We start from the raw sequence: 27,340 nt of genomic DNA, 5'->3' as shown, positions 1-27,340 counted from the left end.
GTACTAGTTAGAATGTCAGACCTGGACCTTGGAGACGAGGGTTCAAATCCCCACTTGGCCATGAAGCTCCCTGGGTGATCTGCCTCTCAGCTTTAACCTACCTCACATGATTATTGTGTGGGGATTAATTGAAGTGGGGGCAAACCATGTACACCACCTTGAGCTCCTTGGAGAAGCAGGTAGGATATAAATGCAATCGATCAATCATATGATCATACAGCAGTCACCAACCTGGGCTCAGTGCACCAGCTGGTCAAAAGGCAGCAGCTTGGCTGTTAGAAACAGTGTGTTCTGTACTGGTTGCCAGACAAACTTTGCAATGCTGCTTCTTGACTTTTCAGCCCTAAAGAATCTGGGGGCACAGCAAGTTGGAAAAGCCTTTTCCATAAAATGACTTCCCCATTTGTGGGGGCCACCCTAGGAGACTCTGAGTCAGAACAGCTTTTAGAGGCTGCCCTTGTGGCTGCGTCAAGCAGGGCTCCCTCACTGGTGGTCCAAACTCTCAATGTCCTTCCCTACGAAGTCTGCCAGGCTCAGTTGCCATTCACTCACCAGGAGCACAGAACATAAGAAGAGCCTTGCTAGATTAGACCCAAAGCCCATCTAGTCCAGCCACCTGTTCTCATAGGGGCCTATAAGCAAGCAGAACCTCAGTGCAGCAGTGCTCTCCCCCCTTACGATTCTCGCAACTGGCATTTAGAATCATACTGCTTTGACAGGGAAGGCAGAACGCAAAAATAATTTGTCTACGTCTCTTTTTAAAAGCCATCCAAATTGGTGTCCATCACTACAACAGTCAACTATGCATTATATGAAGTACTTTCTTTTGTCTGTTGTAACATTTACTCATAAAGGAGTTGCTCCATCCTCACGATCATTGCTCTTTTCTGAAACTTTTGCAACTCTACAATATCCTTTTTGAAGTGAGGTGATCAGAACCGTACACAGTACTCCATATGTGGTCACACCAGATTTGTATGACAGCAGTATGATATTGGCAGTTCTATTTATAATTCTTTCCCTAATGACTCCTAGCAGGAAATCCACTTTTTCTAGTTGCCACACAGTGTTGACATTTTCATCCAGCTATCCACTATGATCCCAGGGATTCATTCCTCAAGGGTCTCCATTAATTAAGAGTCAAGATTTTTTTTTTTTTGCCCCGCTGCCTGTCAATTTACACTTGATTATGCTGAATTGTGCTAACCATTTTACTGTTCCATTCAGCCAGTTTAGAGAGAGCCTTTCTGAATGCCTCAGTTTTATTTCAGCTATCTTAAACCATTTGGTATCATCAACCCACTTGGCTACCTCACTGCTTTGCTTTGACACTTCTGTTTTTGTCACGCTACTAAGTGAACAGTTTTCTGCTTCGCTTAGTGATTCATCATTTTCATTATTTTGATGGGTTTTTAAAGAACGTAGTAGCAATATAGTATCAGTTGCCTAAAGGGTCAAATATTTTGGCCAGAAGGTGGTATACAAATGAAGTAAAACCAGAATCCAAATTAGCAGATGAAAACTACCTTGCCTTTCCCTCTGCGCAAGTGACCTTACAGAAAATGCAACAAAGACCAATCACCACATTCCTAATCAGAATATGCATGTTAATTATGGCCCCCTGCCACGTTCCACCAAGTGAGCAAAGGCCCCCTTCCATTTACCTGCCCCCCACTTCCACGCTCCATCACACTGCGCTCTGCTTCCCGGCTTCCATAGCCAGATGTGCTGCTACGACTCCCAGAATGTCCAGAGACTTCTCGGCCTGATCTTTCTGGCCTCTCTCTGCGGAAGGAAAGAGCCAACACGGTACAGTAAGTAATAATTCACACCTTGAATTGGGGGGCTCCGTTTTACTCATTGCTCTTAACACCTTAGAATAAAGGGCTGAAGTTGCCTTCCTCAAATTGCGGAAGTGCAAACAATTCTCTCCTATCTGTGCACTTCCAGCCAATCCCATATGTGTTTCCATTAGCTGACTGGCTGCAGTCTAAATGTGCCAAAAATATAAAGCAATCTAGTTTGCCTCCTGCTGACTGGGGAAGGGAAGTAACTCTAGAGCTCTCTTGGCCTGTCCCAACTAGGTTTAGAAAATCGCCCCTACTTGGCAAGGAAATCTGCAAACCTGGCAAGCATCACCTCACTCAAGAGGGTTCTTTCTAACTGTGACTTGAAGGGCCTATACTGTCCATTTGCTCACCAGTATGCAAAATAGAAGACGACATGGAAGCCCAGTCATTTAACATGGCATTTGCTCAGTTTAGGCACATGCAAGTCATGCTGTTCGCTGCCAAGAATGGCACCCAAAGAAGTGTGTTAAAAGAAATCTAGGTTAGAAATTAAGTATTAATGTGTTGGAGCATATCAAGGATCAAAATATAATGAGCCTGAAGGCCTCTTATGGAACAGGCACAGACCCAACATATTGAGGAAAAGCACTCCGATTCTTACACAGCCAGGCTGATGCACAAGTGACAGGTTGCAAATGGGCCAGGGCAAAGTAGCAAGATCTTCCCTCTCTACCCAGCACATCCCACATGCTGAAGAATTTCCAGTTGAAGAAAGGGCAACAGAGCCATACCTGTTCTGTCTTGGTGAATCACAGCCACATATGCATATCCCCACCCCAAGTTTTGGGCAGGAATGAACCTGCACATCCCAGCTATTAACCCAGGTTGAAGAATCACCTGGCATCTCGCTTGTCAGGGTTGATGCCTCCTTCACCCTTCCAAGAACTCTGCCGGGATGAGTTGGTCCCAGCCTCTCGTGGGTGACGGCCATGAGGGATCTCAGGTCTGTCCTGGATTATCACAGTCCTCCTCTCATCGCGGTCTCCTCTCACCTCCCGTCGGTCACTGTCACGGAGTTCGTTTCGGGGCTGAGGGGGCTCATTTCTTCTGGATTCACTGAAGCTTTTTGGGTATCTTTCAAACCCAGGCTCCTCCCTTCTGGTGGTTGGCCGAGCTTTTTTCCCATCACTTTGGTTGACAAATCGTTCCCGCCTGTTCAGAAAGGCAAGAGTTTTTCAGATTAAGGGTCACTCCCTAAACTGGTTCTCTGTCTGGCACAGCATCTGCCCGCCATACCCCAAGGTGCTTTGCTGCTTGATTTATCATTATGAGGACTGCATTATGAGGATATTAGGGATACAGCTGCAACTAACTGGAGTAGCCTGAGGGTGGGCAGACTTCTAGGGCTTCTAGTAAAGCACAAAGTTGAGCCTGCAAGCGGAAATCCACCAACCAGGGCTCGGGAGGGGGGTGCTTAAGAGCTAGTATTTAGGAGCAATGTAAGCACATGCTCAGCCCAGAAATTTATTTTCAGTATCACAGAATCACAGAATTGATACTAGCAGAACTAAGCTAATTTAGAAGGGGGGAGCTTTTGTGTTGCTACTATTGTTTAACAGTTGAGAGTCACTTTCGCCAATCCATGCAGAAATCTACCAGATCCGCTCCTCTGTCCCAGAGTAAATCCCACTGCCACCTGAGTAAACATGCTTCAGATCACACTGCAAACTTATCATCTTGAAAATCAGAGCCTAGCACGGGTAGCCAATATGGTGCCCCCAAGATCACACACACATTCTTTATTACGGTTGAAAGACCCACAAAAACAGTTTTGAAAGCAAAAGACAGCAGAAATACAGGGGAAAGATTCCAAGGCAGTCACTATGTTTTATTCAGAGCATGTTGATTTCTATTTCTTACCCAAGATCAGGGATGTGGAATCTGGTGCCCTTCATATGCTGTTGGAGCACAACTCCCACCCTCTTTGATCATTGACAAGGCTAGCTGGGGCTGATGGGAACTGGTATCCAGCAATGCTGGAAGGCACCAGATTCCCCATCTCTGCTATAGATATGGTTGGACTATACTTCCCATTACCCAAGAACACACTAGTGCAGGGGTTGGCAAATTTTTTGTGGCTTGGGCCAGTTCACGGTCCACAGACGCTGCGGTGGGTCAGTGTGTGTGTGCATGTGCAAACGCTATTTCCGGCGCTCCTTCTGGTGCGGAGGAGGCGTGCGCAGCTTCCCACTGGCTGCAGGAGCTTCCTGCAGCCAATGGGAAGCTGGCCATTGTTGCGGAAGGCGGTCCCTGTTCTGCTCTATGCATGGGAGCCGACCGAGCGGGCGGAGGGGGTACATGGGCCAGTTAAATGACCCCCATGGGCCGCTTGTGGCCCATGGGCCTTAGGTTGCCGACCCGGCACTAGTGTAACAAACAGCAACTTCCCAGCTGTAATAATAACTTATTTCTGAGATCACACTTCAAGAATCAGAATACCTTGTCCTCTCTAACTAAGGGAACACACATTTGAATGGTGGAAACTGTATCCCAGGATGAAAATGATTGTGGTGCACTTAGAATCATAGATATAGAAGGCTCATCTACTCTAACCCAGTGCAATGCAGGAATCTCAACTAAAGCATCCACGGCAGATGGCTATCCAATCTCTGCTTAGAAACCTCCAATGAAGGAGAGTCCACAACTTCCTGAGGAAGTCTGCAATGTACTTTTGTGACCATCATCCCCAAGCATACCTGTCAAAGGAAGTCTGCACTGCGGAACCCTCTGGGTATCGCCCTCTGTCTCGGTGGTCAAAATCACTAAAGCGGTTCTGCTGTCGGCTGTAATCAGACCCATGGCTAAAACGTGCATCTGTGTCCAAGGAAATCTTTTTGCTTTCATTCCAGTAGGGCTCCTCTCTCCTAATGGGGTGGGGAAGAGACACACGGCTGTTAGGACTCCAAGCTGCCACACACATTTATTTGTTTTGTGCTTTGTCAGGGCCGATGGGACAGAGGAGCAGGCATCCAGCCTGAAAAGGAAAAAAGCACTACCTGTGATCAACATCCCGAGGCCGTTTCAGGGAATTCCTCTTCTCCTGCTCGTAACGAAGCTGCTGCTGCTGGCGCCGAAGCTCTTCTCTTTCGCGAGCAATCCGCTCTGCTTCCTTGCGACGCTCCTAGCCAGGAGAAGAGAAAGAATCTCTAAAGAGCACTGGAAGAAGTTAACCCATTGGGAAGGCCAGAGGACACAGATGGGGAACATCTGTGACCCTCCAGAGGTTGGACTGCAACTCCCATCATCCCTGACCATTGGCCATGCTGGCAGAGGCTGATGGGAGTTGTAGTACAGCAGCATCTGGAGAACCACCAGTGCCCCATCCCTGCCATAGAGCTTCAGCTACAATTGGGAAAGTAGCAGAATTAGCCCCGACAACTGTACAAGAGCTCAAAGTGATCCAAAGGAGCAGCAAAGTGGATGTGCCTGGTGTTTTGAAAGGGTTTCAACACAAAAGCACAATGCTAATGTTACCGGCCCTCCTCAGAAACCACATAAGCTAACAATCCAATACTAAAAAGTATTCAGCTGCACTCATATCCTTCTTCATGGTCCCCATCGGTTCCTCCCATCATGCCATTACTGATGGACCAAGTTGTGCTAATTAAGACTAGGCAGACTTGGCTCAATTTGCATATTTTGTTGCAATGCCAGAAACTGGACCTTAGCACCAAAACATATCCCAGAAAGTTCAACTATGTAAAGAAGCAGACAAGTTCCTGGGCTCTACGTGACAGAGAAAGCACCTGGCGGGAGTCTCTGTTACCAGGGAACTAGTGCTAACACCCTTCAAAGAAGCTGGACAGACTGCAAGCAACAGAAAATAATAGAGAGGGAAACCCACCTGCTCAATACGGATACGCTCCCTCTCCAAGCGCTCTCGTTCCATCCGTTCCCTCTCTAGCTTCTGCCGCTCAATTTCCAGCCTCTCCCTCTCCCTCTGCAAACGCTCACGCTCTTCACGCTCACGGAGGAGTCTGACGCGCTCCCTCTCTCTTCTCTCTCGCTCGGCAATTTCTCTTCGCCTGCAAAAAGCGGGAGCTTCAAAGGTGGGGCAGCTGCAGGCAGCCTTTTTAGGCCCAAGGCCAACAAGTGAACAAGGTGTTCCTTTGGGACTTGACTTCCTTCCTTCCTTCACACGACTGATGGTTACGGCAACGCTGAAAAAGTTACTGCAGAATACACTTGCCAGATTCTTGTGCTTGGGCGGAGAACTCTCTACAGACAATGGCAGTAACATCAACCTGCTCTGAGGGATGCTCTGGGGTTTGTTATAACGGGGCATGGGGTTCCTCCAGAGTGTGCAATTTGGGGTGGGGGTAACTGCACTTGTGCAGAAAACAGTTTAGCACTTTGCAATTTCTCTCTTCTCTCCCACATCAGAGTGAGTAATGATTTCTGAAGCATCTTGCACTTCACTGGTGTCACCTTTTGTTCTTCTCCTCTTCCACTAGCAACCATCACATTAGGGTGGAGCTACATAGGACTACATGCTTGCCATGAACTCTCCTGTCTAGAACTTGGGAGGACAAAAAGGTTAAGCACCCCTCCTCCCATTCGCCACTTCCATCCTGCGGATCATCCCTGCCTCTCTCAGTGCCAATGAGATGCCTGGAAACAGGAGTCCAACTGCCAGAGTCTAGTTTTGGCCTCAAGGTGGTGTTTTCCCCAAGCACCTGAGAAGCTTGATGGCGACAAAGTGTCGAGCATCCCTCCTACCTTCGTAACTCTACAGCACGGCGAATTCGCTCTAGCCGAACAATGTGCTCCCTCATTCTCTGCTCCTTCATCTTCTCAAAAGGCAGTATGTCCTTTCTGCCCCGGTAGTCTCTGAACTTCATTTTGTCTTGAAGAAAACGCTCTTTGTTCCTTAACATAGGTGGCTGGAGACAAGTTTTTTTTATATAAATATGAGAATTAGAGACACTTTTACATGTTTACAGCATGCCAAGAGTCATCTGGCTTCTTGTGGACTATGAAGGGTCCCAATGCCCAAGAGCTCCCTTTCTCTGTAAAATAAAGAACAAACTCCCACTAAGAACAGTTTATAACAGGGTCTTAGGTGAAACGGAAGTTTGCTTTCAGAGGCAGCAAGAGAAAGACTGGCTCTAAGAGGAAGTGGGAAGTGCCTCCTACTCCAGACCCCCATCAAATCTTTCTCCAGAAGAGCCAATTGCATAGGAGGTAGGAGTGATGCTTGCATAGCAATCTTGACTGCAGCATTTAATAAGACTTTTGCAAAAATTCACTGTTTGTAAGTGAACTTCCAAGCTCTGCTGTGAGAGCTGCATTATAGTTGCCTAGGCTTCAGAAAGAAGTCAAATTGTGGTTAGCTAGTCTCCTTTGTGACACAGCACCCCATCACTCCTCTGTCTCAGCTAAAACCAACTCTCACATAAACCGAATTAGGGCCTAAACAGACTAATGTTTTGAGCAATACTTACTTTTTCAAACCGTCCCCTTCTTATTGTCCTGGTGTGAACTTGGTCTCCTTTTGTTTGGTCTAGGACTACCATATGACTTGGACTTTTTACACCTTTGGAAGATAAATTACATGCTTAATTATTCACATAAGAAAAAACACAAAAGTCATTTTGCTAAGTCTGTACATGTTCCAGGAACACGTTAAAAAAGATTTTAAAGGTAATTTTTCTGATGTAAAGGCCAACTAATTTGGATTTGGATTTTACAAGAAGTTCTAGATCCATGGTTCTTAAATAGCGGGCCTTGGAATATCTTCAGGTTGGCCCTAAGGGCCACAGCCTGCCCAACACCTCTTTATTTGCCTCTCCTGCCTCCCAGTCCTGCCACAGCTTTTTGGCTGGAACAAGGACAGTACCAGCAACTCTTTGCATGCTGAGTAAAAGTGGCCAAGAGACAGAAGTGTTTGGAGTGCAGGGTGGGGAGAGGAGCAGGGAGAAGAGGGAAGAAAGAGCCAGAGGAAGCGTTGAAGGAAATTAGAAAGTGAGAGAAAAGTTTGCTATTAAATAATAGCAAACAAACCGGGAATAAGAATGGGAGAGGGTGTGATAGGGAAGCTGCTATAGAAGGAAGAAGTGAAAGTAAAAAATCAGGGGGGAGGGATGAAAGAAACTGGCACTACAGTATGCATGTGGATAAAGTACAAGCGAAAGGGGGCAATGGGAGAAGAATTTACAGGAGATGGGTGAAAACACTTTGGAGAGCATGGGAGGGTGGAAAAGAAAAGGGCTTCCCCATTTAGAACTTCTGGATCAGCAAATTCTGCTGAAAGGGGGGAGGCTAAATCACAATACCTCCAGTGCAAATGTCTGTTCCTAACTTGAGGAAAGCTGAACCATAGACCTCCTTGCTACAAGGAAAACACTGCGACAAAGAATTTAGCAATTTCCAAAGGCATGTAAGATTAGAAAGTGACATCAGTAATTTCCAACTGACTGCCAAATTCTGCCTTCATATGCCACCATTTTCTGACTGGCGCTGCCCCTGCACCACCATTTTGTGTCAAGTGAGCCTAACACTAAAAAGGTAAAGGTACCCCTGCCCGTACGGGCCAGTCTTGACAGACTCTAGGGTTGTGCGCCCATCTCACTTAAGAGGCCGGGGGCCAGCGCTGTCCGGAGACACTTCCGGGTCACATGGCCAGCGTGACAAAGCCGCATCTGGTGAGCCAGCGCAGCACACGGAAACGCCGTTTACCTTCCCGCCAGTAAGCGGTCCCTATTTATCTACTTGCACCTGGAGGTGCTTTCGAACTGCCTAACACTACTCCACTCTAAAATATTCAAAGCAGATTTGTTAACATTTAGAGAAACTCTAGGTGATACCTGTTAAAATGCCAGCTCACTGCCTGAAAAATGTGTGACTATACAGCCTAATCCTTTTCAAAGCATTAGCATAAAAAACAATAGCATAATATAGTATGGACCCAAGTACATGGTCGAGATTTGTTTGTAAGCTGCAATGCATACTTATTCGCTTTTTTTCTTCTGCCGTTTTCATAGGGTCTTGAGCAGGACAACTGGATCCATAGTCACTCTTCTCTTCTTTGCCTTCAGGTTTCTTCCCATCCTTGCTTTCTTTCTTCTCAGATTTGTCAGATTTCTTATCCTCCTTTTTGGAGAGGGTCCTAAAAAAGGTAACAAACAGGGGTGGTATAGAATTCACTTTCTGAGAAACTAAATTTTTGTTTAGTAGTGGGAAGGACTTTGGATAGCCATTAAAGTTACCAAGTTAAATGGATTGAATTTATGAGTTATGGACTGAGTTAGTGAGCAAAGTAAAATTCACAATAACTTTGTTACTGCATGTTTTATATACAGGCGGTGACTGACGTGGAAGAGGGCAGAATGGAAGTGGAACGGGGCAGGATTATGTGTGCCGCTAATGTGCGTGTGGACCAACAACACAACCCTTGAGAAAATCGGGGGTTGCCTGTATAACTATAATTTGAAGAAAAAGCAAGTTTCTGGTTCTGATGGATTATTGATAGATGGTTATCAAATACGCTTGAATGCACATGGGCAGAAAAGGTTGAAATCTCAAACCAGAGAGGTGACTAAGGAAGTTTTTTAGCAGGTGGGAGTGAGTATTTAGCATGCTACACAGCTCCTTGCCCCTTGTCTTGTCTAGCAAGAGCAGTATTATGCATATCTCCTCAGTCTGCATACTTTATATAGGTTGCCGAATCCAGCTTTTGCTAATGAACCATTTTTTTATTTTTGTTTTAAAAAGAGGGAACACATAGCCATGCTAGGAAGCAGCACTTGGGCTCATGTTTTTTCCAAACAAATTCTGGTTACACAAAGGTTGCAGGATCAGGCTCTTACTTGCTGGCTTTGTCGCTTGAAGTCATCTTCTTTTCTCCAGGATTTCTACCAGAGCCAGATTTCTCATCGCTGTCTTTCTTCAGTTCTTTCTTGGAAGGATCACCTTTTACCTGCAATTTATTTTTTAAAAGTAAGTACGTTACACATTGACTGCCAACCAGGACGTGTAGCATAGAGCCATTTCTCAATGGACTAAAATAAACTTTAAAAGGGATGCATTCCTTTTTGCCATCAGTCATTTTGCTCTCGCTTTCTGTTATATATCCAGCCAACTGCTACTCAAGAGTATGAGGCGGAGGAGGAAACAGAAGATCACAGGACAGCACCCTGGAGAAACCATGGATAACTAATTCCAATACAGCTCTTCTTTTGATTTTTGGAAGCCCATCCCATACATACATACATACATACATACATACATTGTAGGAGGAGAGTCACATAAGAACTTGCTCCAAATTATTTAACACTGTTATAATTCAGTAGGATGCAGGCCTAACTGCTAAAGCATTTCCCTTCCCAAATCAACTCCAGACCAACTGTTTGTTGGACTAGATATGAAATGTGCAGCCTGGCTTAGTTTCAGATTGAGTTCACTTCCAACAGCATCTACTTTAAACCCAGCCCATTTCCTCAAGGTTGGAACAAGTCAGCAAGGCCCAATGAGCAGTCAAGGAGGTGGCATCCTTCTTCTGAAGGGATAAGTTCTTCCCTCCCAGTTTCTTGAAGAGATGCATCTTCCCCTCCACAGATATTGCCCCTGTCTGTTAAGAGAGTGCATGTCACACCTACTTTCTCAACGGAAATTTGTTGCCCATGCAGCTCTGTACGGTGAAGATGGCTTATACACCTTGCCACTTCTGTGCTCGATGACATGGTCACAATGCCATAGCACTTGGCTCCAGGGCTTCGGGCACTGGTGACCACTTTTGCAGCAAGAACCTATAAGAAAAAGAAATGGAAACAGTCATGGTTTTAAACTGACATCTTCATCATTTGCTACTCTACATCCAGAGGCAATACCTAAATATCAGTAAGCAACCAGGTTACATACATCTCATGCACTGGGACAGCCAGAGAAAAATTCACAGACAACAGTTATGTCATTATGATCTGATGCCACATTAGACCTGGCAATTTGTATGCCTCAACATCAGGTTTGCTGGCCAGGGGAAAAGCAGCTTTTTACTCGGGGTGTGTGTGTGATGATGACACCTGTTCTTGCAAAGAAAAACAAGTGAACATTACTGTTGCACCAAGAAAGTGGTCAGAATGCATGAATGATACATGCAAGCTTGGGCATGATGCTGGTAGGGGAACAGCCCTGCTAAAATGTACCTTTCTTAAGAGCCCATTTTAGGCAGTTTATATGGCAAAAACCACATCTTCAGTGGCCAAGTGCTTTTCCTCAGATTGAGTTATGACCATTCCCAGACACGGATACTAAGGTCACAGTGATGTGGGCTTTGGTAACCTCTATTGTATTATGCCCTATGTGGGGCTACGCTTGAGGCTGGCTCATAAATTGCAGCAAGTGCAGAATGTTGGGTGTGGCTTCTGGTTACACTAGCCCTGCATCAGCTGCATTACACCAGTGGTGAAAGCTCTGCACTGGCTTCCAGTATATTATGGCGCTACATTCAAAGTACAGTAGACAAGCATTTTGCACAGAGGTTCCATTCCCAGCACCCATGCGTGTATAAGCCCACCCCACCCTTTCTGTGACGTGCTGAGTGACTTTTCGGGTCACTCCTGGGTTCAGCACTGTGCACATGCGCACAATTCCTATGCCTATACCACTGTTTGTGTGTAAAGTCCTAAAAACCCTAGGACCAGGTTACTTGAAGGACCAAATTGTCCCTTATACACTACCATCATCTGGAGAAGCCCTACCGACTGTCTCACAGTTATCACTTGTTTATTTTTTGTGAACCAATACTTTTTTTTTTTAATAAAGCAAAGTGGCTCCAGGACTTTAGAACACTTTCTACTGAAACCTGAGGATTGTGATTGTTGTCTGCTGAAACTGTCGGTTTTGCCAAGCATTTTTAGAGATTAATTGAATGCAGAATTGGCTATTTGCACTGTAAATACTGATCTTACGTTTTAATTATAATATTGTACAATGCCATTATATTTTAGATGACTTGGCAGTTTAGAAATTGTCTTCTAGATAAATGGTGAGATACACTTTGACAAGTGTGAGATCCTCTTGCACTACTAAATTAAAGAGGTCACTACTTTCATCCCTTTGCTTAACTGCTGCTCTTGTTTACATCAAGATGCACGATCTTTGTTCCAACATACAAACCCATATCCTCTTCCTCCTGTATCTAGTGTTATGATAGCCTGCTATCTTTGACTGTCATAACCTGAAAAGGCTGGGCATGAATAGTAGTTTATGCCCCTTACTGGAAAGTGGGTAGAGAAGAAAAGAGCACTGGCATCTCTCTGTCTCCTTCCCTGAAACTTCAACAGGTTAGCGTTGCTGGCTCTCAAAATTTACTTTAGCATCGATTGCTGCCACCACTTAGTGTGGCATCTTATTTACTTTCAACCATTAGGAGCCAGGCTTGGAACTCAGTTTTTGCTAACCCGGCCTGCCAGTCTCTTCAATTGAAGGTGAGTGTACATGGAAGAACATGGGGCAAACAGTTTTTTAAAAAGAAGTGAAGAAAATATGCTTCTTAGCTAGTAACATTCCCTGAGGTAGTAGTAAAGTCAGGATGGGGAACTGGTGGGCCTCCAGACAGTGATGGACTCCAAACTACAGTGGTACCTCGGGTTAAGTACTTCATTCGTTCTGGAGGTCCGTTCTTAACCTGAAGCACCACTTTAGCTAATGGGGCCTACTGCTGCCGCTGTGCCGCCGGAGCAAGATTTCTGTTCTCATCCGGAAGCAAAGTTCTTAACCTGAAGCACTATTTCTGGGTTAGCGGAGTCTGTAACCTGAGGTACCACTGTAATTTCTGTATTTTCTGAACAAGACAAGCATGCACACTTACCTGTTACTTTAACAAAATTAAAGATCCACCTGCAACTAGAGACTTTCTACTCCCTGGGAGCATAGGAGGCAGCAAGTTGTATCCAATGTTAGTCATACGCCAAGTAGACTAAATGAAATTAATGGGCATGACTAACTTGGGTGTGTCCATTTCAATAGGTCTACTCTGAGTAGAATTTAACTGGATCCAATCCACTACATCAGTTGCTGGCAAGCATAACTGAGGTGAACACAGTTGCACTCAGATTCTGCTTGCAGGCTTCCCATGTAGGCTTTTGGTTGGCCCCTATGTGATGGGAGGTCCCTCAGAGTTCCACCAGGGGGTTGGAGCCTCTTTCTGATTGGCTACAAAGTCAGCTGGCCACAGAGGGGGGAGGAGCAGAATGGGGGGGGCACATAAAAGGAGCAGCTTCTGAGGAAGCCTTGAGATGGGGATAGGGAAGGGAAAGAGCTGGAGCGAGACAGGGTTGAGTTTGGTTTGAGATGGGAGAAAGGGATTAGGAATGGGTTTGTCCAAGAAAGTGGGTTCAAATGTGAGTTTAGCATCCGCTCTGCTAGAGGAAGGAGCCTCGTGCTGAAGAGAGGAGGACCGTGTGAGGAGACAGGAGTTGCCTGGAGGGCTGAGTCTGAGCAGGGGAGGGAGAAGCTGTGGGACTACAGTTCCCTTGCGTCTCCTTCCCGTCAGGCGAGAGGAAAAGAAGACTCCCAAGCCAGTTAAGAGGGGATCCCAAGGCCTCTTATACCTCAGAAGTGAGAGGGGGTAAATGACGAAACAGATCATGAAACAGAGCATTAAAACTGTGAAGGAAGCTGCGCTGTGTCCAAAGTATTTACCTGAGACACCTGTCATAACCAAGTAAAGGAACAAGAGAAGCTGAGTTAAGCATTTCACCACCTATTCTAGAAACTGGAACATTTACCTGAAGTGCAGCAACCTATATTTAGCAACTGAAGTTTAAGAAAAGATGTGCATATACTACTGTGCTTAAGCCTGTGACATCTTTATATTTAGCTTAAGTAAAAGTTAACTTCTTCCTAGCCCAACTTTGTTTCACCAATCTCTTTTTGTAAATAAAACTTTCCTTGCTTGATCAACTCCTGCCTGAGATTCCCTGAAACAAAGTTCCCCTCACACAAGATAGCCTCTGGTAAAGGGAAGAAATTTGTTCGCGTACTGTGCGGTGGGTCTGCTGTATTGAATTGGGGGCAGTTAGTGGGGTGAGTCCGCTACACCCTGTGAAAACAGGATGTTGGACCAGAAGGGCTCTTACGCTCTCAAGTCCTCTGGTTATATAGCCCACAAGCCTTTGGTGCCTACTACACTGTGTAGGGGAACAATTTTAAGTTAAAATATTTTGGCCCGGCTTCCTGTTCACATGCAAGGACACTACGTAAGATCAGTTTCTTAAAGAGTAAGTGCCAAATACATTCCAGAAGAAAAGACTGGTAGCTGGACAAAATAGCATTTTTCTCCAGGAGATGGAAAATTAGGTCTCCACACTCTTTGGCTGAATGTCCAAGTACTCATAGTTTGCACACAATAGGTTATTGTATGAAGTCTAATCTTAAAGTCTTTATTTTTTTGCTTCTGGCTTGTTCTTTTATATAGAAAAATAGGTTTTAGCTCAACAGTCAAGATTCAGTTCTGAGATGTGCAGACTTTAAGTAATACATTCAAATCTAGGCTATTTTAAGTGAAGCTATTATTTGTTTGTTTGTGTTTAAAGCCATACCACTCCCAAGTGTGTGAACACTGTTTGCAACCTCAGTCAACGTCACATTCATTAACTGATACTGTTAAACGGAACCATACCTTCCCATATTTGCCGAAGAGATTTTTCAAGTCAGCGGCTTTTGTGTTAGAAGACAAGCCACTAACCCATAAGTTCTTAGTAGAGCTGCTGCTGCTCCCACTGCTTGCACTTCCTAAAACAAATTTCACAGAACATTTCAGTATCAATATTAAAAACTAGTATTCAAGTGGTAAAGTGCAGCTTTGGAAGATGACTTCTACCCACAATTTTCTTTTAATAAGCAAACGGTGCACAAAGACCAAGATCAGAGAGCAAGAGGGGAGATTTGGAGGGAATGCAATCTGTGCCACCAATTTTACAGCAGCAAAGACACTTACGATGCGCTTTTAAAGATTTTCTAAAGCAAGCACATCCAGAAACCACTCAGATAGCAGGTGACGAGAAAGACCCTTTTCTCACGAGCTCCTAGAGAACTGCCACAGCTCAGATTAGTCAACACTCTACTATTCTATGGTCCCAACAAGCAGACTATTCTAAGATACCTTTGAGAAGACAATGGCAGGTATGTGCCTCCATTTTTTAAAAATTACACCTTACAAACTTCATGGTGTTGTTGTTGTTTTAAATACCCATTAGTTAGCATTCTTGCATCAAGTTATGTTGGCTGAGGACATATTTCAAGCAAGGATCTATTACAGGGGTAGGCAACCTAAGGCCTGGGGGCTGGATGTGGTCCAAGCACTTTCTGAGTCCGGCCCGTGGGCAGTCCGAGAATCAGCATGTTTTTACATGTGTAGAATGTGTCCTTTTATTTAAAGTGCATCTCTGGGTTATTTGTGGGGCATAGGAATTCGTTCACTCCCCCCCCCCCCAAAAAATATAGTCCGGCCCACCACATGGTCTGAGGGACGGTGGACCGGTCCACGGCTGAAAAGGGTTGCTGACTCCTGATCTATTAGGTTTGCAGGATAGTCAGCAGACTTGTCAAATATTCCATGCAACTCAGATTGCTAATATGTTGCATTTATTTCATGATGGTGCCATTTGTTAGCAAGGGAGGCAGAAAAGGCAGTTTGCAGCCAAGCCTTGCAGCAGTCAGGGGCAAACACAGGAGCAGTGCAAAGCTGCTTCTATGGACCGGCTGCAGTAACTGCAGGCTTCTCCAAATAGGAATATAAGCAGTTAGTGGCAAATGCCCCCGCCAAGGATGGCCCATGTCTCAATCCTGCTTACTCCAGAAACCAGGCAGCATCTCCTTCATAATGAAGCTCATGCTTGAAGAATTGGCTCTCTTAGCACAACTGATATTTTTTTTAATTGTGCTGTTATTTTGTTTTACTTATTTGAAATTCATTTTAAAAAAGTATAATGATAGGCTGCCGTAAGTATTCCAAGGGAAAAACTAAAGACACTGCCCGGTGAAATTGTTCAGTTACAAAAACCTTACCAAAAACTGTTAACTTCTTTAAATTTAGTGGATTACTATAACTTAACTTATTTGCTGACTGTACCTGACCAGTCAAACGCCCAAGCCTAGGATTTCTCACCTCATTTCAGATGCCATCTTGTAAGGAGACCATTGTCTCAAATGAAGATGTCTTCTATTTAAAATTTCATTTACAATTAACTTTACTACCTAGCATGAACAATCTATAGATTCTTTCTAGGATGAGAATACAACAGAGCAATGTAATCATCAACTGGATGCATGACACATTTTTCGAGTAACAAACAATATTTGGAATACAACTAAGGATATATTCAGTAGGATCCTTCTACTCCACAAAGATGTTTGGGGAAACGTTTGTTAAGACACAGGCACAAGTTAGTAGTAATGGAAGGAAGACGTTTGCTTCTGCAACGTTCCCCCACTCGCTCAATAGCATAAAAAGTAGCAGTGGGACAAGATTGACATCTGGTCATCTAAAGTAACTACAGTCATACCACCCCACTTAGAAGTAGCCTGCTGTGTAAAAAAAAACCCCTTTCAAATCAGCTAATTGAAGCCAGGCTGTATAGCGGAAAGGAAAAAACCTGAAGGTGAGAAGGGCATAAGCATCACCCCCTCCGGGACAGGCAGAAACATCCCTGAAGCTTTCTAGTCTCATGGCCTTGCTACCAGATCCAAGATAGCAACATAACACAAAGGACACATTACCTTTTTCATCCTTTGATGAAGCCTTGCTTTCTTTAGATTCCTTAGTAGAGCTATAAGGAGGAACAAATCAAAGAAAATTGAACATGCAGAATTTGCTTGTCCAGAGTCTTACATTATTAAGCAAGTCATTTCAAAAAAAGGAAACAAAAACAAAAAAAAGGAGGGCTGGACTGTTATTTGAGGAAAAGTGATTTTTCCCTCAGCATGGTTTTCTTGCACTGATTTTCCCCAAGATGCCCGAAGATCTAGATTTTCTGACAATTTTATTCAGTGGATATGGTAATCTTCTCCACCTTTCAGGACTGGGACTTGACTTCATACTGGTGTTTCTCAGAACTGAGAGTTGTTCATTACCATCATCACAAGGATATATAAAACTTGACTATTTGAAAAAAATAAAAATAAAATGCTGTCAATTCGCCAATGCAGCCAGCAGGACAAAGCATATACGAAGATCCCGATTTTTTTTTTAAGGAACACACAGGTAACTTATGGCCGTCAAAACATTTTATAGGCAGGAGCATAAGATACTAATTATAAGTTTCTTGCTGCTACCCCCTTAATGCAGAGTGATCTTATCGAATGCTGGCAGTATCTTAAAGAACTGACATAGAAAGACAAACCTCTTTGCTTGACCTGAGGCCCCAGTAGACGAGAGACCTTTCTTCGAAGTATCCTTGTCTTTGTCTCCAGATTCTGCTTTCTTCGAGCTTTCTCGGGCTTCCTTCTTGACAGGATCCCCCTTCACGCAGTCTTCCTTCTTACCATCTTTATGGTTCTCTGTCATCTCATAATCCTTGCTTTCCTTCTCCAGGTTCGGTGCACTGGCATCTTGTCCGTCTTTTGGCTTATTTGCTTCTGAATCTGTAATTTTCAGATTTTTACCTGTTTCTAGAAGGTCATCCCCATCAAAATCCAGAGTGATGGCATCTTCGGCCTGGACTGTAACCGATATGTTATCATCCTCAGCTTCTTTCACAGACACGTTAGCTTCCATCTCTTCCTGAGCAGAGTGATCAGCCTCAGCTAGGCTCTCTTCTGAAGGAAGAGGCTTAGATACTTCTTGTGTACCATCACCAGAACCTGCTTTATCTAAGAGGATTTAACAGGAATAAATATGGCAAAACAAGAAGTTTAAACATTTGCATATGTATAAGCTAGAAGAGAGGACCTAGAAAATACAAAGCCAGTTATTAGAACTGATGGAAGGTTAGGGGGGGAAGGAAAGCATAAGGGGCATGAACATATAAACCAATCCTTTACCCAGGATCACTCATTCTTCATGGCAAATAAATTCTCTAGACATAAATACCAAAATAGAACAGAAGTTAGACAAAGGTTCCATCCAGCAGATACCTGTTCTTCAATACAAGTATCTGGCTTCCAATGTTGGCATTAATGTGCAAAGAAGTTTTTCTTCATGACCAAATGGTGACTGCTTGTCAGTATATCTACACTTCCACTGACAAGTCTTTTTGTCTTCCAATATCCTTCTAATGGCTCATAGTTCAATAGACGAATCCTTCATAGCTGCATAACCACTGTCCTCTGCGTTCCAACTCTTGCTGTCAGCCATGGTGAAGTCGCAGATGTCGGCTGTTCTTGTTCATGCACCAACTTAGGCCAAAGTTCAGAAAGGATGCAGAGTCTTCATCCTGTGTCCATGGGGTCAATACTCTCAGTTCTGTTAATAGTGTTTCCATCAGCATTCTTACGTTCCACAAAAGCTTCTGCCTTCGGATCCCTTCCAAACACCAAGTCTGTGGGCTTACACCCACAAGTGCCCATTCAAGATTTCCACTGTTATGCTTGAGTCACAATGATTCCATGTCCTTTAGTCCACAACATGCAAGGTCCTTAGCATGCTCTCTAGAAGTCTTCTTTAGCAAGAATGTGAAGCCAGGGTGGGTTTCTGTAGCTTTTAAAGGCAATGCTGATTAGATGATTCCATTGTTACTTGTTCCAAAATTTCATGTGAGGCTGTAAAGCGTGATGTGGCAATTGCCAATGTGTGGAAGCAGAATGTGGCCTGTAGTTCAAATGGCTTGCAAACTGCAGAATACGTAATATTCAACTGGCACCTATCTGTTACTGCAGTGCAAGAGAATGTATAGACATAAAGACTTACCGTACCCCCCACTCCCCAAAAAAAATTCAGATCCACGGAGTCTGGGATCTTTGTTCCATTAAAGGCATGTGGTGGTCATACGCATGTAACAACATCCACTGAAGTAACTGATAGGCACATGCGCAATTTAAAAGCAGAAAAGCCAACAGAGAGCATGGATCCAACCACTCTTCATTGCAAAGGCACAGATATAGCTGAAATGCCTGATAGAGAACCAACTGATACAACTGTCATTTACAAAAGGCAACTTGAAGCATATTAGAACACTCAAAACTCTACTGAACTTCTAACATACCTCTCTCATTTTCTTCATCTCCATCCTGTAAAATAAAATAAAAATCGAATAAGCATTCCAGATTAGGATTCAATTTAAACAGAGCCAGTAAACTAATGGCAATCTAGAGGAACAAATTGAGGTGCCTGTTCTAATAAGGCAAAGACTCAATTAACAGATATCTGCCCAGCTGAAATCTATTAAGCTTTACATTCTAAGCTAGTACTAGTGGATGGTTCGCAGCTTCCGCTATTTCAAAGAATGATTTGTCTACAATATGGAAACTCCAAAAACATACTATGAGATCTAGGGAAGGAACTGCCATTTCCCTTTTGACTATTATTCAGGAAGTCCTAAAATTTCCAGTGGAAACCTTTTAAATGTCTTATATATGTAATCCAAGACCACACAACTGCGCAAGATTTTGGTGACTGAGGTACGGCAACCCAAGAGACATCCTTCTCATATATGAAATTATCCTGCTCCCACACATTTCAATAGAACTAGTGCAGTCAAACTTGCTAATGGTTCATTTCCCTCCCTTGTGGTGCCCCTTAAATAGCACCCCAAACCCTTGTTTCAAGGCAAGTTCACCTCCCTGCAGATGTCATTAAAAGTTGGTTCAGAGCAAGTAACTAACTCTAGTGAAGGCTGCTCTTTCACTACACAAGAAGGAAGAGTCCATGTCCGGCAGTGGTGACTGTTAAGCAAAGCCAATGCAGGGCAATATTTTAAAAATTAAATAAAATGGGGGGGGCATAGGCACTAGTTTGCACAATGTGCTACACCAGACCCAGGGATATCCTGGAATATTCTGGGAATAGTTAAGTAGTCTGGTTTGAGACAGTAAGGTGCAAGCCATAATCTCATCAATAGTCCACAACACATGGTATTTATTTCAGTAGTTTTGTGGAATTAGATGACAGAGATTAAGGTATACAAAGTCTTTCTACAATGCAACTAAACTTGACACTTTAGAGGTGGTCCCTATAGATCCCTTCTAGCTGAATTCATATATAATCAGCTTTCTAATCAGGTTTAAGAAGGCAATTTAGAAACTTACATGACTAGCGGAAAAGCTTTCATCTTCTGTATCTCGAATATTGCTGGCCTAACATGAGGAAATAAACAAAGACAGCCTAAGCAAGTTGGCTTACTTCAGAAGCAAGCAGATGCACTAACCAAGAACTTGCACTTTGAATGACAACTGCTTTTTACAAGTTGCCTTGGGTGTGGTTCACTCCCACTGGGGAGGTGAGCAGTAACAAGAAGATGCCTTCTAAGGGACAGCTGGTAATGTTGCAACCCTCTGCTTAAGCAAGTTTCTCTACCTTGCCATAATTTCCTGCAGTGGAGCAGACCTGACTAACAGAATGCTGACCAGCCAAACAAAGCTCATTGAGTTCTCTTTGTTTCATCTTCTGCACAGTTGTGGCTGGGCAACCAAAATTTCAGACCCATAAAAACCACACCAAGTCCTTTCTTGAGCTTACAAAGGGCCGTCTCCATTTCCAAGTATATTAAAGTTACTGAACAATATTATTTGACAAGTCACAAACTGTCCATAAATTGAGCTACTGTCAACAGTGCCATGCGAAGGTTTCGCCTTAATAAGGTTCTTCCATTAACCAGAGAGCACCACAATACCTTGCAACAGGACAGAAAGGCTTCTCTTCCCCACTCCAATCTCTGGAGACATATGGGGAAGCATGGAGCTCTGTTTCCCCAGAAAAACTGTCACAAATGGTAAACACTCTCGCTGGCAGTTAATGCACTTTTTATACTACATTGTTGCAGCAAGAGGCAAGAAGCAAAGGGAAATTAGATCTTAGCATCAAATGAGTCTGGAATTGATGGCCAATCGTTTTCTAGCAATGTACTCAATCCCAGCATCACTTGCAAACAAACATTCCTGCCAAAAGAAGATTTAGGGAAGATGACAAACAGAGAGGTTGTGTCTAATCAAATATGTGCTGGTTGTTATGATTGTTCAGCACTAAGGAACTACAAGTTCTGTAGCTTTATCAAAATTTGGACAATTAATTGTTTCCCATGGCAGTAAATCCTATTCAGGACTTTTATCTTCTTGCATGAGCAGATCAATGGAATTACTTTATTTTACTACTGTTCTCCCTTACTATATTTAGCTAAGGAAAGTGTTCTTAACAGCTTGATTCTAAGCAGGCTTAGTCAGATGTAAGTCTCAGAGTTCCATGGCACTTACTCCCAAGTAAGTGGGAATAGGTTGGGGAAAGGTTCACACTGACATCTTGATCCCACCAACAACTTCATAAATGCCAGCTCTTCTCATGTCCAATGAGAGTGATGGCATCACACAGAATGGTCCTTGAAAGACAGATAAATAGAAACGAAGTGTGTTTTGCCGCACAGAACCTGAAGCAACCATGAGTAATTCAGATGACACCTCTTTCCAATGTCACAATTGAACTGGAGGAGAGGAGAAATTACATCTTGTTGCTCACTTAAGCTTGGGTTTCTAAAATGGCACTTTCTCCATTTATGTTGCCTTTGTTTTCTCTCTCTGAAGAGGGCATTTGGGATTAAGGTGGGGATAATTAGGACTGCATGGTAGAAGGGAGAAGCAAGGCAAGGGTTAAACCAATTTACCCACCCATCCTTGGATGCAATCCTCCCAGCACTTGTTTACCTCCTGTGAATCTGCCAATTCACTGAAAATAAAACTAGCAATCACAGACTAGCTGCCAGACTGCACTTCATACTTGTCTTCCAAAGTCTCTGCTTTGCAAGCTAGAATTATATTCCCAGTTTTGGACCAGGCCAGCATAGCTGCAGAGGAGGTTCAGGCTGGTGCATAAGAGCTCCATTGGTTTACATTGCACAGAGGATGAGAGGAGGCAACAGATTAGCACATACACAAATGGAAACAAAGCACTTATTTCTGTTGCTTCCATCATTACTCCTTCCTGAGGGAATTTGTACCCCCTTTTCCCTCTCCACTTTGTTCATGGAGGAAAGGCGGTGAAATTTCTATCCCTTGGCCTGACTTTTGTATGAGGCAGCAACAGCAACCAGGTGGATGTTGCTGTGGAAGAAGGGGCACCGACCCAAGACGAGGCAAGCAATCATCATGGGCAGAGAAGCAGGTGAATTTATGGAATCGTAATGGGACAAATTTTGAAAGGAAAAGTTGTGGATGCCATCCTAATAATTTGCTTATATTGCAGTATACCTGGATTTCCAAGTCCTTCTCTGTCTGCTTTGAATGAGTTTTCTTCTTGTCTACACGAGGCACCGCTTTAGAATTCAAGGATTCCTCTCCATTTTCTGCGGATTCTTCCGACTCTTTCAATTCATCATTTCCATCCTGGTCACTTGCATCTTGAGCTTCCAGTTCACTCTCCTTTCAATAGGAGCAACACTTAAACTTAATATATCAGAAGAAAACTTCTTGTATCTTGAATTCAGTAGCCTTAAAACCTAGGGTTCTAACTAAACATAAGGTCTCTTCATCAAATTACAAAGCGTTCATGCTTCCTTGACAGATAACTTGCCCAACAATACTTTATTACAGTTGGTATGCAAGGTCTCATAGAACTGTATGCAGCTAAAGGAAGCTGAGCTCAATGGGACATGTTAGTGATGACTTAACTCCCACTGAAATCAAAGGGAACCAAGAGCATCTAACTTAGTCTGAATAAAAATAAACTGCAAATTCAGTATCAAAGACGGTTTACAGTCAAAATTGTTTAGAAGTGAGAATGAACTGGCAAAACTTAGGACTGGATCCCCAGTTTTATTTTTCATAGCAGAATTACCTTGACCATGGAATCATCTTCCACTGAAGTATCACCACTTAATTCATCAGTTTCCTGCTTTTTACCTAAAAGACATGATATGCCAATGACAAGTTTGTATCTTCTCCATTTCAAGTGTCTCTCTTACCGCAAGACTCAGGAAAGCTCTCAACGCATAAGGCACTCCAGAAAAACAATCTAACCAAAAAACATACAACCAATCACCTAGCCCCTTACTCCAAGTAGAAACAAGCCATAGCAACAACACATTGAATGCTGTAGGAAGCCTTATTCACATTAAATTTTGGTGGAGAGCTTGTGGTGCTGACAGAACTTAATCAGCTTAATCTAAATCTAAACTGTGACAATCTAGACTGATAGTCTTCTGCAATTGCCTGCTATCAAGTAAAAGATTTGAATTGGTGAGCATCTCTGCCTCTCAGTTATGGAAATTCATCATTAACATCGCCTTCATGTGTTATTCTACTGCGTAGTGTGGCTGCATTACTGGCCCTAGGATCACGCAGTGCTACTTGGCCCTGCTGCACAGGAATCACAAGAATACCCCCTTCTTGTAAGAAACACATGGCTTGAACTCATATTCTCATATCACATTGTCACTTGCGTATCTATACAACTCTCCTTGTTAGCCAAAGAAATCTTCCAAACAGGTATCATAAAGTGAGTTAAGAGTTCACAAAAAGCTGAGGGGTACATTTGCTGCCCCAGGTTAAGATGTGACGTCAATATCAGACAAATTAATCTGTAAATTCTACTAGAGGTTAAGGCTTCCACACGAGTAGAGCATTCATGTCCCTCAATAGATATATTTGAGTGCCATGTGAGTGCCACTCAGAGTGGCTGGGGAAGCCCAGCCAGATGGACGAGGTTTAACAATAAAGTTTATCATCATCAACAACATATCCTTATCTGTCTGAGAGCCAGCACGGTGCAGCGGTTAGTTGGACTAGGACCTGGGAGACCAGGGTCTAAATGCCCACTTGGCCATGAATCTCACCTTCTGACAGTCACCAACTCTCAGCCTAATCTAGAGGATTATACACAAAATTGCCATTTTAAAAAACAAACAAACTTCAAACCTTCATAACTAAAAAAATGGGATGATATGAAAAATAAACATTTTAGATTTAAACTTAGTTTTGGTCATTCAACAAGTGTACAATATATTAAGAAAATTGGATGACATGATATGGAATGACCCTTTAAAATAAATGCATCTCAACAAACTTAATGCTTTCAATTTTTTTACTAACCAAACAATTACCACAGCCAAATATTCTAAGGTGTTTGTAAATTTAATGTACACCACTAAAAACAAAGAACAGGTAGTATTCACATGCCCCAGTAGTCACTGTTCCTGTGGGGTTAGAATACCCATACTACTACTGATGATTTGAACAAATGTTTCCAAAAGTGAAAAAATCCCAATTCTTAATTTTTCTATGGAAATTTTTTTACTTCACAAGTAAATTAGTAACAATGATGCCGGCACAATATTAAGGAAACGTGGCAGTTTCAGATTTTTCCAGAAAAGCCACTTTGTTGAACACTATTCCTTGGAACTCAAGATGCCCACCTTGAAAAGCACTCAATTTGTGCAAAAAACAGTGTCTGAATATCTTTATTTAGCTCAGTTGAGCAGAGAATCACATCACTCAATTTGATTTAGCAATGGGTGATTTATTTTTCAGCAGGTGTGCTTCCACAAATTCATAGCTTGGCCTGTAATTTTTCAACTGAGAGTTCTTTTTAAAAAAACTTTTTGGTTTCCCCCTCAAATACTACAAAACAAAACAAAATCTTCAGTAAATTTACTGAGCAAAGTTTTATCTTTACTGCACAATATAAGCTACTTGTATGACAGCATGCTCTTTATGCTAAATTATATTTAACCTTTCACTGTTATAGAACTTGTGATGGGAAAAGCTGAAATTTTGCATAATTTATGGTACAACTTCCTGGAAATAAGGGAACAATTTTTTTCACTCTTTAAATACAGGCAACTCCCCAATGTCCTCTTCGGGCTCTGGAGAGGGTGTCCTCACGAGCTGGAGGGCCAGTGGGACTTTCTTGAGCTGCTCTGCTGATGTGTAGGGAAGCAGCTGCTGCTGTAGTACCCTGCACATCAGCTGTTAGGTGGGAGGCAGAGCAGTCTCAACAAAGCCCTGCTGCCCCTCTGGACTCTGCAAGGAAACCACTTTGGAGCCCAAAGAGGACATCCTCTTTGGGCTCTGGCTCCAAAGTCCTCATGAAGAGACCTTTCCCAGAGCCCGAAGAGGAAGTCCTCTTTGGGCTCTGGGAAAGGTCTCTTCAGGAGCCATGAGGACTCTCCAGGGTGTTCTCCACTTACATGCACTTCACTTATGCATGGGTGGGCCCAGCCAATTAGGTTGTTATCAAACTGGCTGCAAAGTAACTTTATTCATGAAGAATAAGCAGGGTTCAGAGGACACAGTAGCATTGATCAATGTTTTACTTGGAACCGTATTATAAAGAAATATACTAAGAACATTAAGAATAATCTATGCAACCTTTATTGTTCTGTCTGCTACATTCAATTATATTAATTGCAATAGACTGTGCAAGAAATTTCAAATTGCCAACATTGACTATAGACTTCTGCTATTGATTCAAGAACTATGCAGAAACACAAAAATGAGGGTCATAGTAGGTTTAAATGGTAGTATGACTGATGCCTTTAAAATGTCATGAGGAGTGAAAGCAAGGTTGCATACTGGCCCCCATGCCTTTTAACTTTCTGGTAATTAGGAACAGAATGATCTCAATCTTGATGTAAGTAGATGATTTAGTGCTCCTCTCACTTTCCTGACTGGAACTCAAAAATCTCCTGGAGGTGCTCACTAAATACTGTAAACTGGAAAGCCTATCTATGAATTGCTATAAGACCAGGATTATGATTTAGGCAAAGACAGGCCTTGGTATAAATGGTGTTTAGAGAAACAAGCTATAGAACAAACTGCCTCATTTAGATACTTGGATGTACTCTTTAGTGAAACTGGCTCTTGGAAGTGTCAAATGGAATGTCCAAGCCTAGAAAACCAGAGGGGCATTGAAAAATGTTATATTACAATAAGGGAGGGAAGCGGAATGAACCTGCCCTAAAGTTATTTGGTAGCAGTGCTTACTCAAATGCCCTATGGCATTGAAATTTGTGGGTCTGTTTGAACTCCATTAAAGTTTTGGGAAATGTCCACAATATCCATATATGGAATACAAGTGGTCAACCTGTGAGGCAAGAGCGGACCGCATCTAGTTAAAATATATTAAAAGAATCACTACTGTACCAATTGAGTGTTTTCCTGTGCTGTGCTATACGGAATTGGGTAATAACTAACTCTGTCAAGATGTTTTAGACTATTATTATTTTCCAGAACTGAACTCTACATTGGCCTTGAATAACTGTCAATCAGTGTTAGAAACTGAGATGCAAAAACTATTCACCAAATGTCTCCTAGAACCTGGGTTGTGGGCACAAAAACAGAATGGTTAGTCACCATTTCCCTGCCCCCAATGCAACAGCACTTTCTATTTATTTTTTTGTAAAAAAAAAAATGGTTCTTTTTGCAATTTGTGGTATTGGGAGGGTTGTTTTCTGACATAAAAAAAATGGGAAACATTAGTGGGCGACTTTCTCCTCTTGGGTAGAGAGACCCTCCTGGCCTTCGGCTTATGGGAGATGGGGCTGGCTTATTGAGGTAAAAGATGCTTCCTTTTGCAACTAGGAGCAGCACTTGTTCTCCTCTGTGCTGCCTGCAATAAGCATCCAGCAGCCTTCTCTAGGACCTGAAGGAAGGCTGGCTGGCTTGGTGGCCTGTTTTTTTTGTATTGCAGCTTCCTAGCAGTCCTCAGAGCAAATTCAGTCAAAGATGTTCCCCTCAGCTCTCCTGCACAGCCACTTGCAGAGCACGTGACTTGGTCTGCTAGGTGGCGGTCTTGAGTTGCAAAAAACAAACAAATTAGCGACTGGTTAATTTCAAACACTGGTGTTAATTGAGAGATTGGCTCTTCTGGCTAGAATCCAGAAGGGACTTGTAAGTAATTAGGAACACCATACTTCCTCCTTAGTACCCACTCCTGACAACAAAGCATTTCAGAGCTAGTTATCTGACCAAACTCTCACCGTTTCTTAAGAAATGCCTTTATTGAGCTGTGTTTCCAAGTGATGCCAACTGCAACCTTGGATGGCCATTACCATAACAAGGTGCCGTATGCAGAAATACTTTGTGGGGGAAGACATCACTCATTATCTGTTAGATTGCTCTTTATACAGAGATCCAGGAGATCACTTTCAGAAACTTTTGTTCTCACAAGCAAGCAGTTACACCCTGGCAGAAATGAGTTTCTTTTGAATGACAATAATGGAGGGTCCCTCTACACACTGGCAGCTAAAAAGTTCAGGGAAAATGTGTTTTAGATAAAATTGCTATAAGTTGTTTTGGTGATTCAGAGGTGCAATCTGAAATTAAGTTAGATTTAAGCTTGTTGGTGCCTCTGGTATCTTTTTTCTCTTATATTATAGATCTATGTTCTGTATGATTTTACAAGTTTG

General features: G+C 43.0%; 1 protein-coding gene across 1 annotated transcript in view; it reads right to left on the bottom strand.

The window, feature by feature from the left end:
* Positions 1 to 27,340, bottom strand: part of SLTM (SAFB like transcription modulator) — a 37,555-nt gene that overhangs the window by 2,860 nt on the left and 7,355 nt on the right. Inside the window, exons 3-19 of the mRNA XM_083413005.1 lie at positions 22,771 to 22,835; positions 22,185 to 22,355; positions 20,037 to 20,084; positions 18,995 to 19,019; positions 17,195 to 17,663; positions 16,572 to 16,621; positions 14,473 to 14,585; positions 10,448 to 10,597; positions 9,659 to 9,768; positions 8,801 to 8,958; positions 7,295 to 7,386; positions 6,570 to 6,733; positions 5,695 to 5,875; positions 4,847 to 4,971; positions 4,547 to 4,714; positions 2,688 to 3,002; positions 1,665 to 1,785 (exon numbers count right to left, since the gene is read on the bottom strand). Coding sequence (XP_083269131.1) covers positions 1,665 to 1,785; positions 2,688 to 3,002; positions 4,547 to 4,714; positions 4,847 to 4,971; positions 5,695 to 5,875; positions 6,570 to 6,733; positions 7,295 to 7,386; positions 8,801 to 8,958; positions 9,659 to 9,768; positions 10,448 to 10,597; positions 14,473 to 14,585; positions 16,572 to 16,621; positions 17,195 to 17,663; positions 18,995 to 19,019; positions 20,037 to 20,084; positions 22,185 to 22,355; positions 22,771 to 22,835 — 2,525 coding nt within the window. The remainder of the gene's footprint in view (positions 1 to 1,664; positions 1,786 to 2,687; positions 3,003 to 4,546; positions 4,715 to 4,846; positions 4,972 to 5,694; positions 5,876 to 6,569; positions 6,734 to 7,294; positions 7,387 to 8,800; positions 8,959 to 9,658; positions 9,769 to 10,447; positions 10,598 to 14,472; positions 14,586 to 16,571; positions 16,622 to 17,194; positions 17,664 to 18,994; positions 19,020 to 20,036; positions 20,085 to 22,184; positions 22,356 to 22,770; positions 22,836 to 27,340) is intronic.

The sequence above is a fragment of the Podarcis tiliguerta genome (assembly GCF_965153285.1).
Source record: "Podarcis tiliguerta genome assembly, chromosome: 14".
Lineage (NCBI taxonomy): Eukaryota > Metazoa > Chordata > Lepidosauria > Squamata > Lacertidae > Podarcis > Podarcis tiliguerta.
The sequence above is the reverse complement of the archived record's forward strand: the minus strand, read 5'-3'. Positions and strand labels throughout refer to the sequence as shown.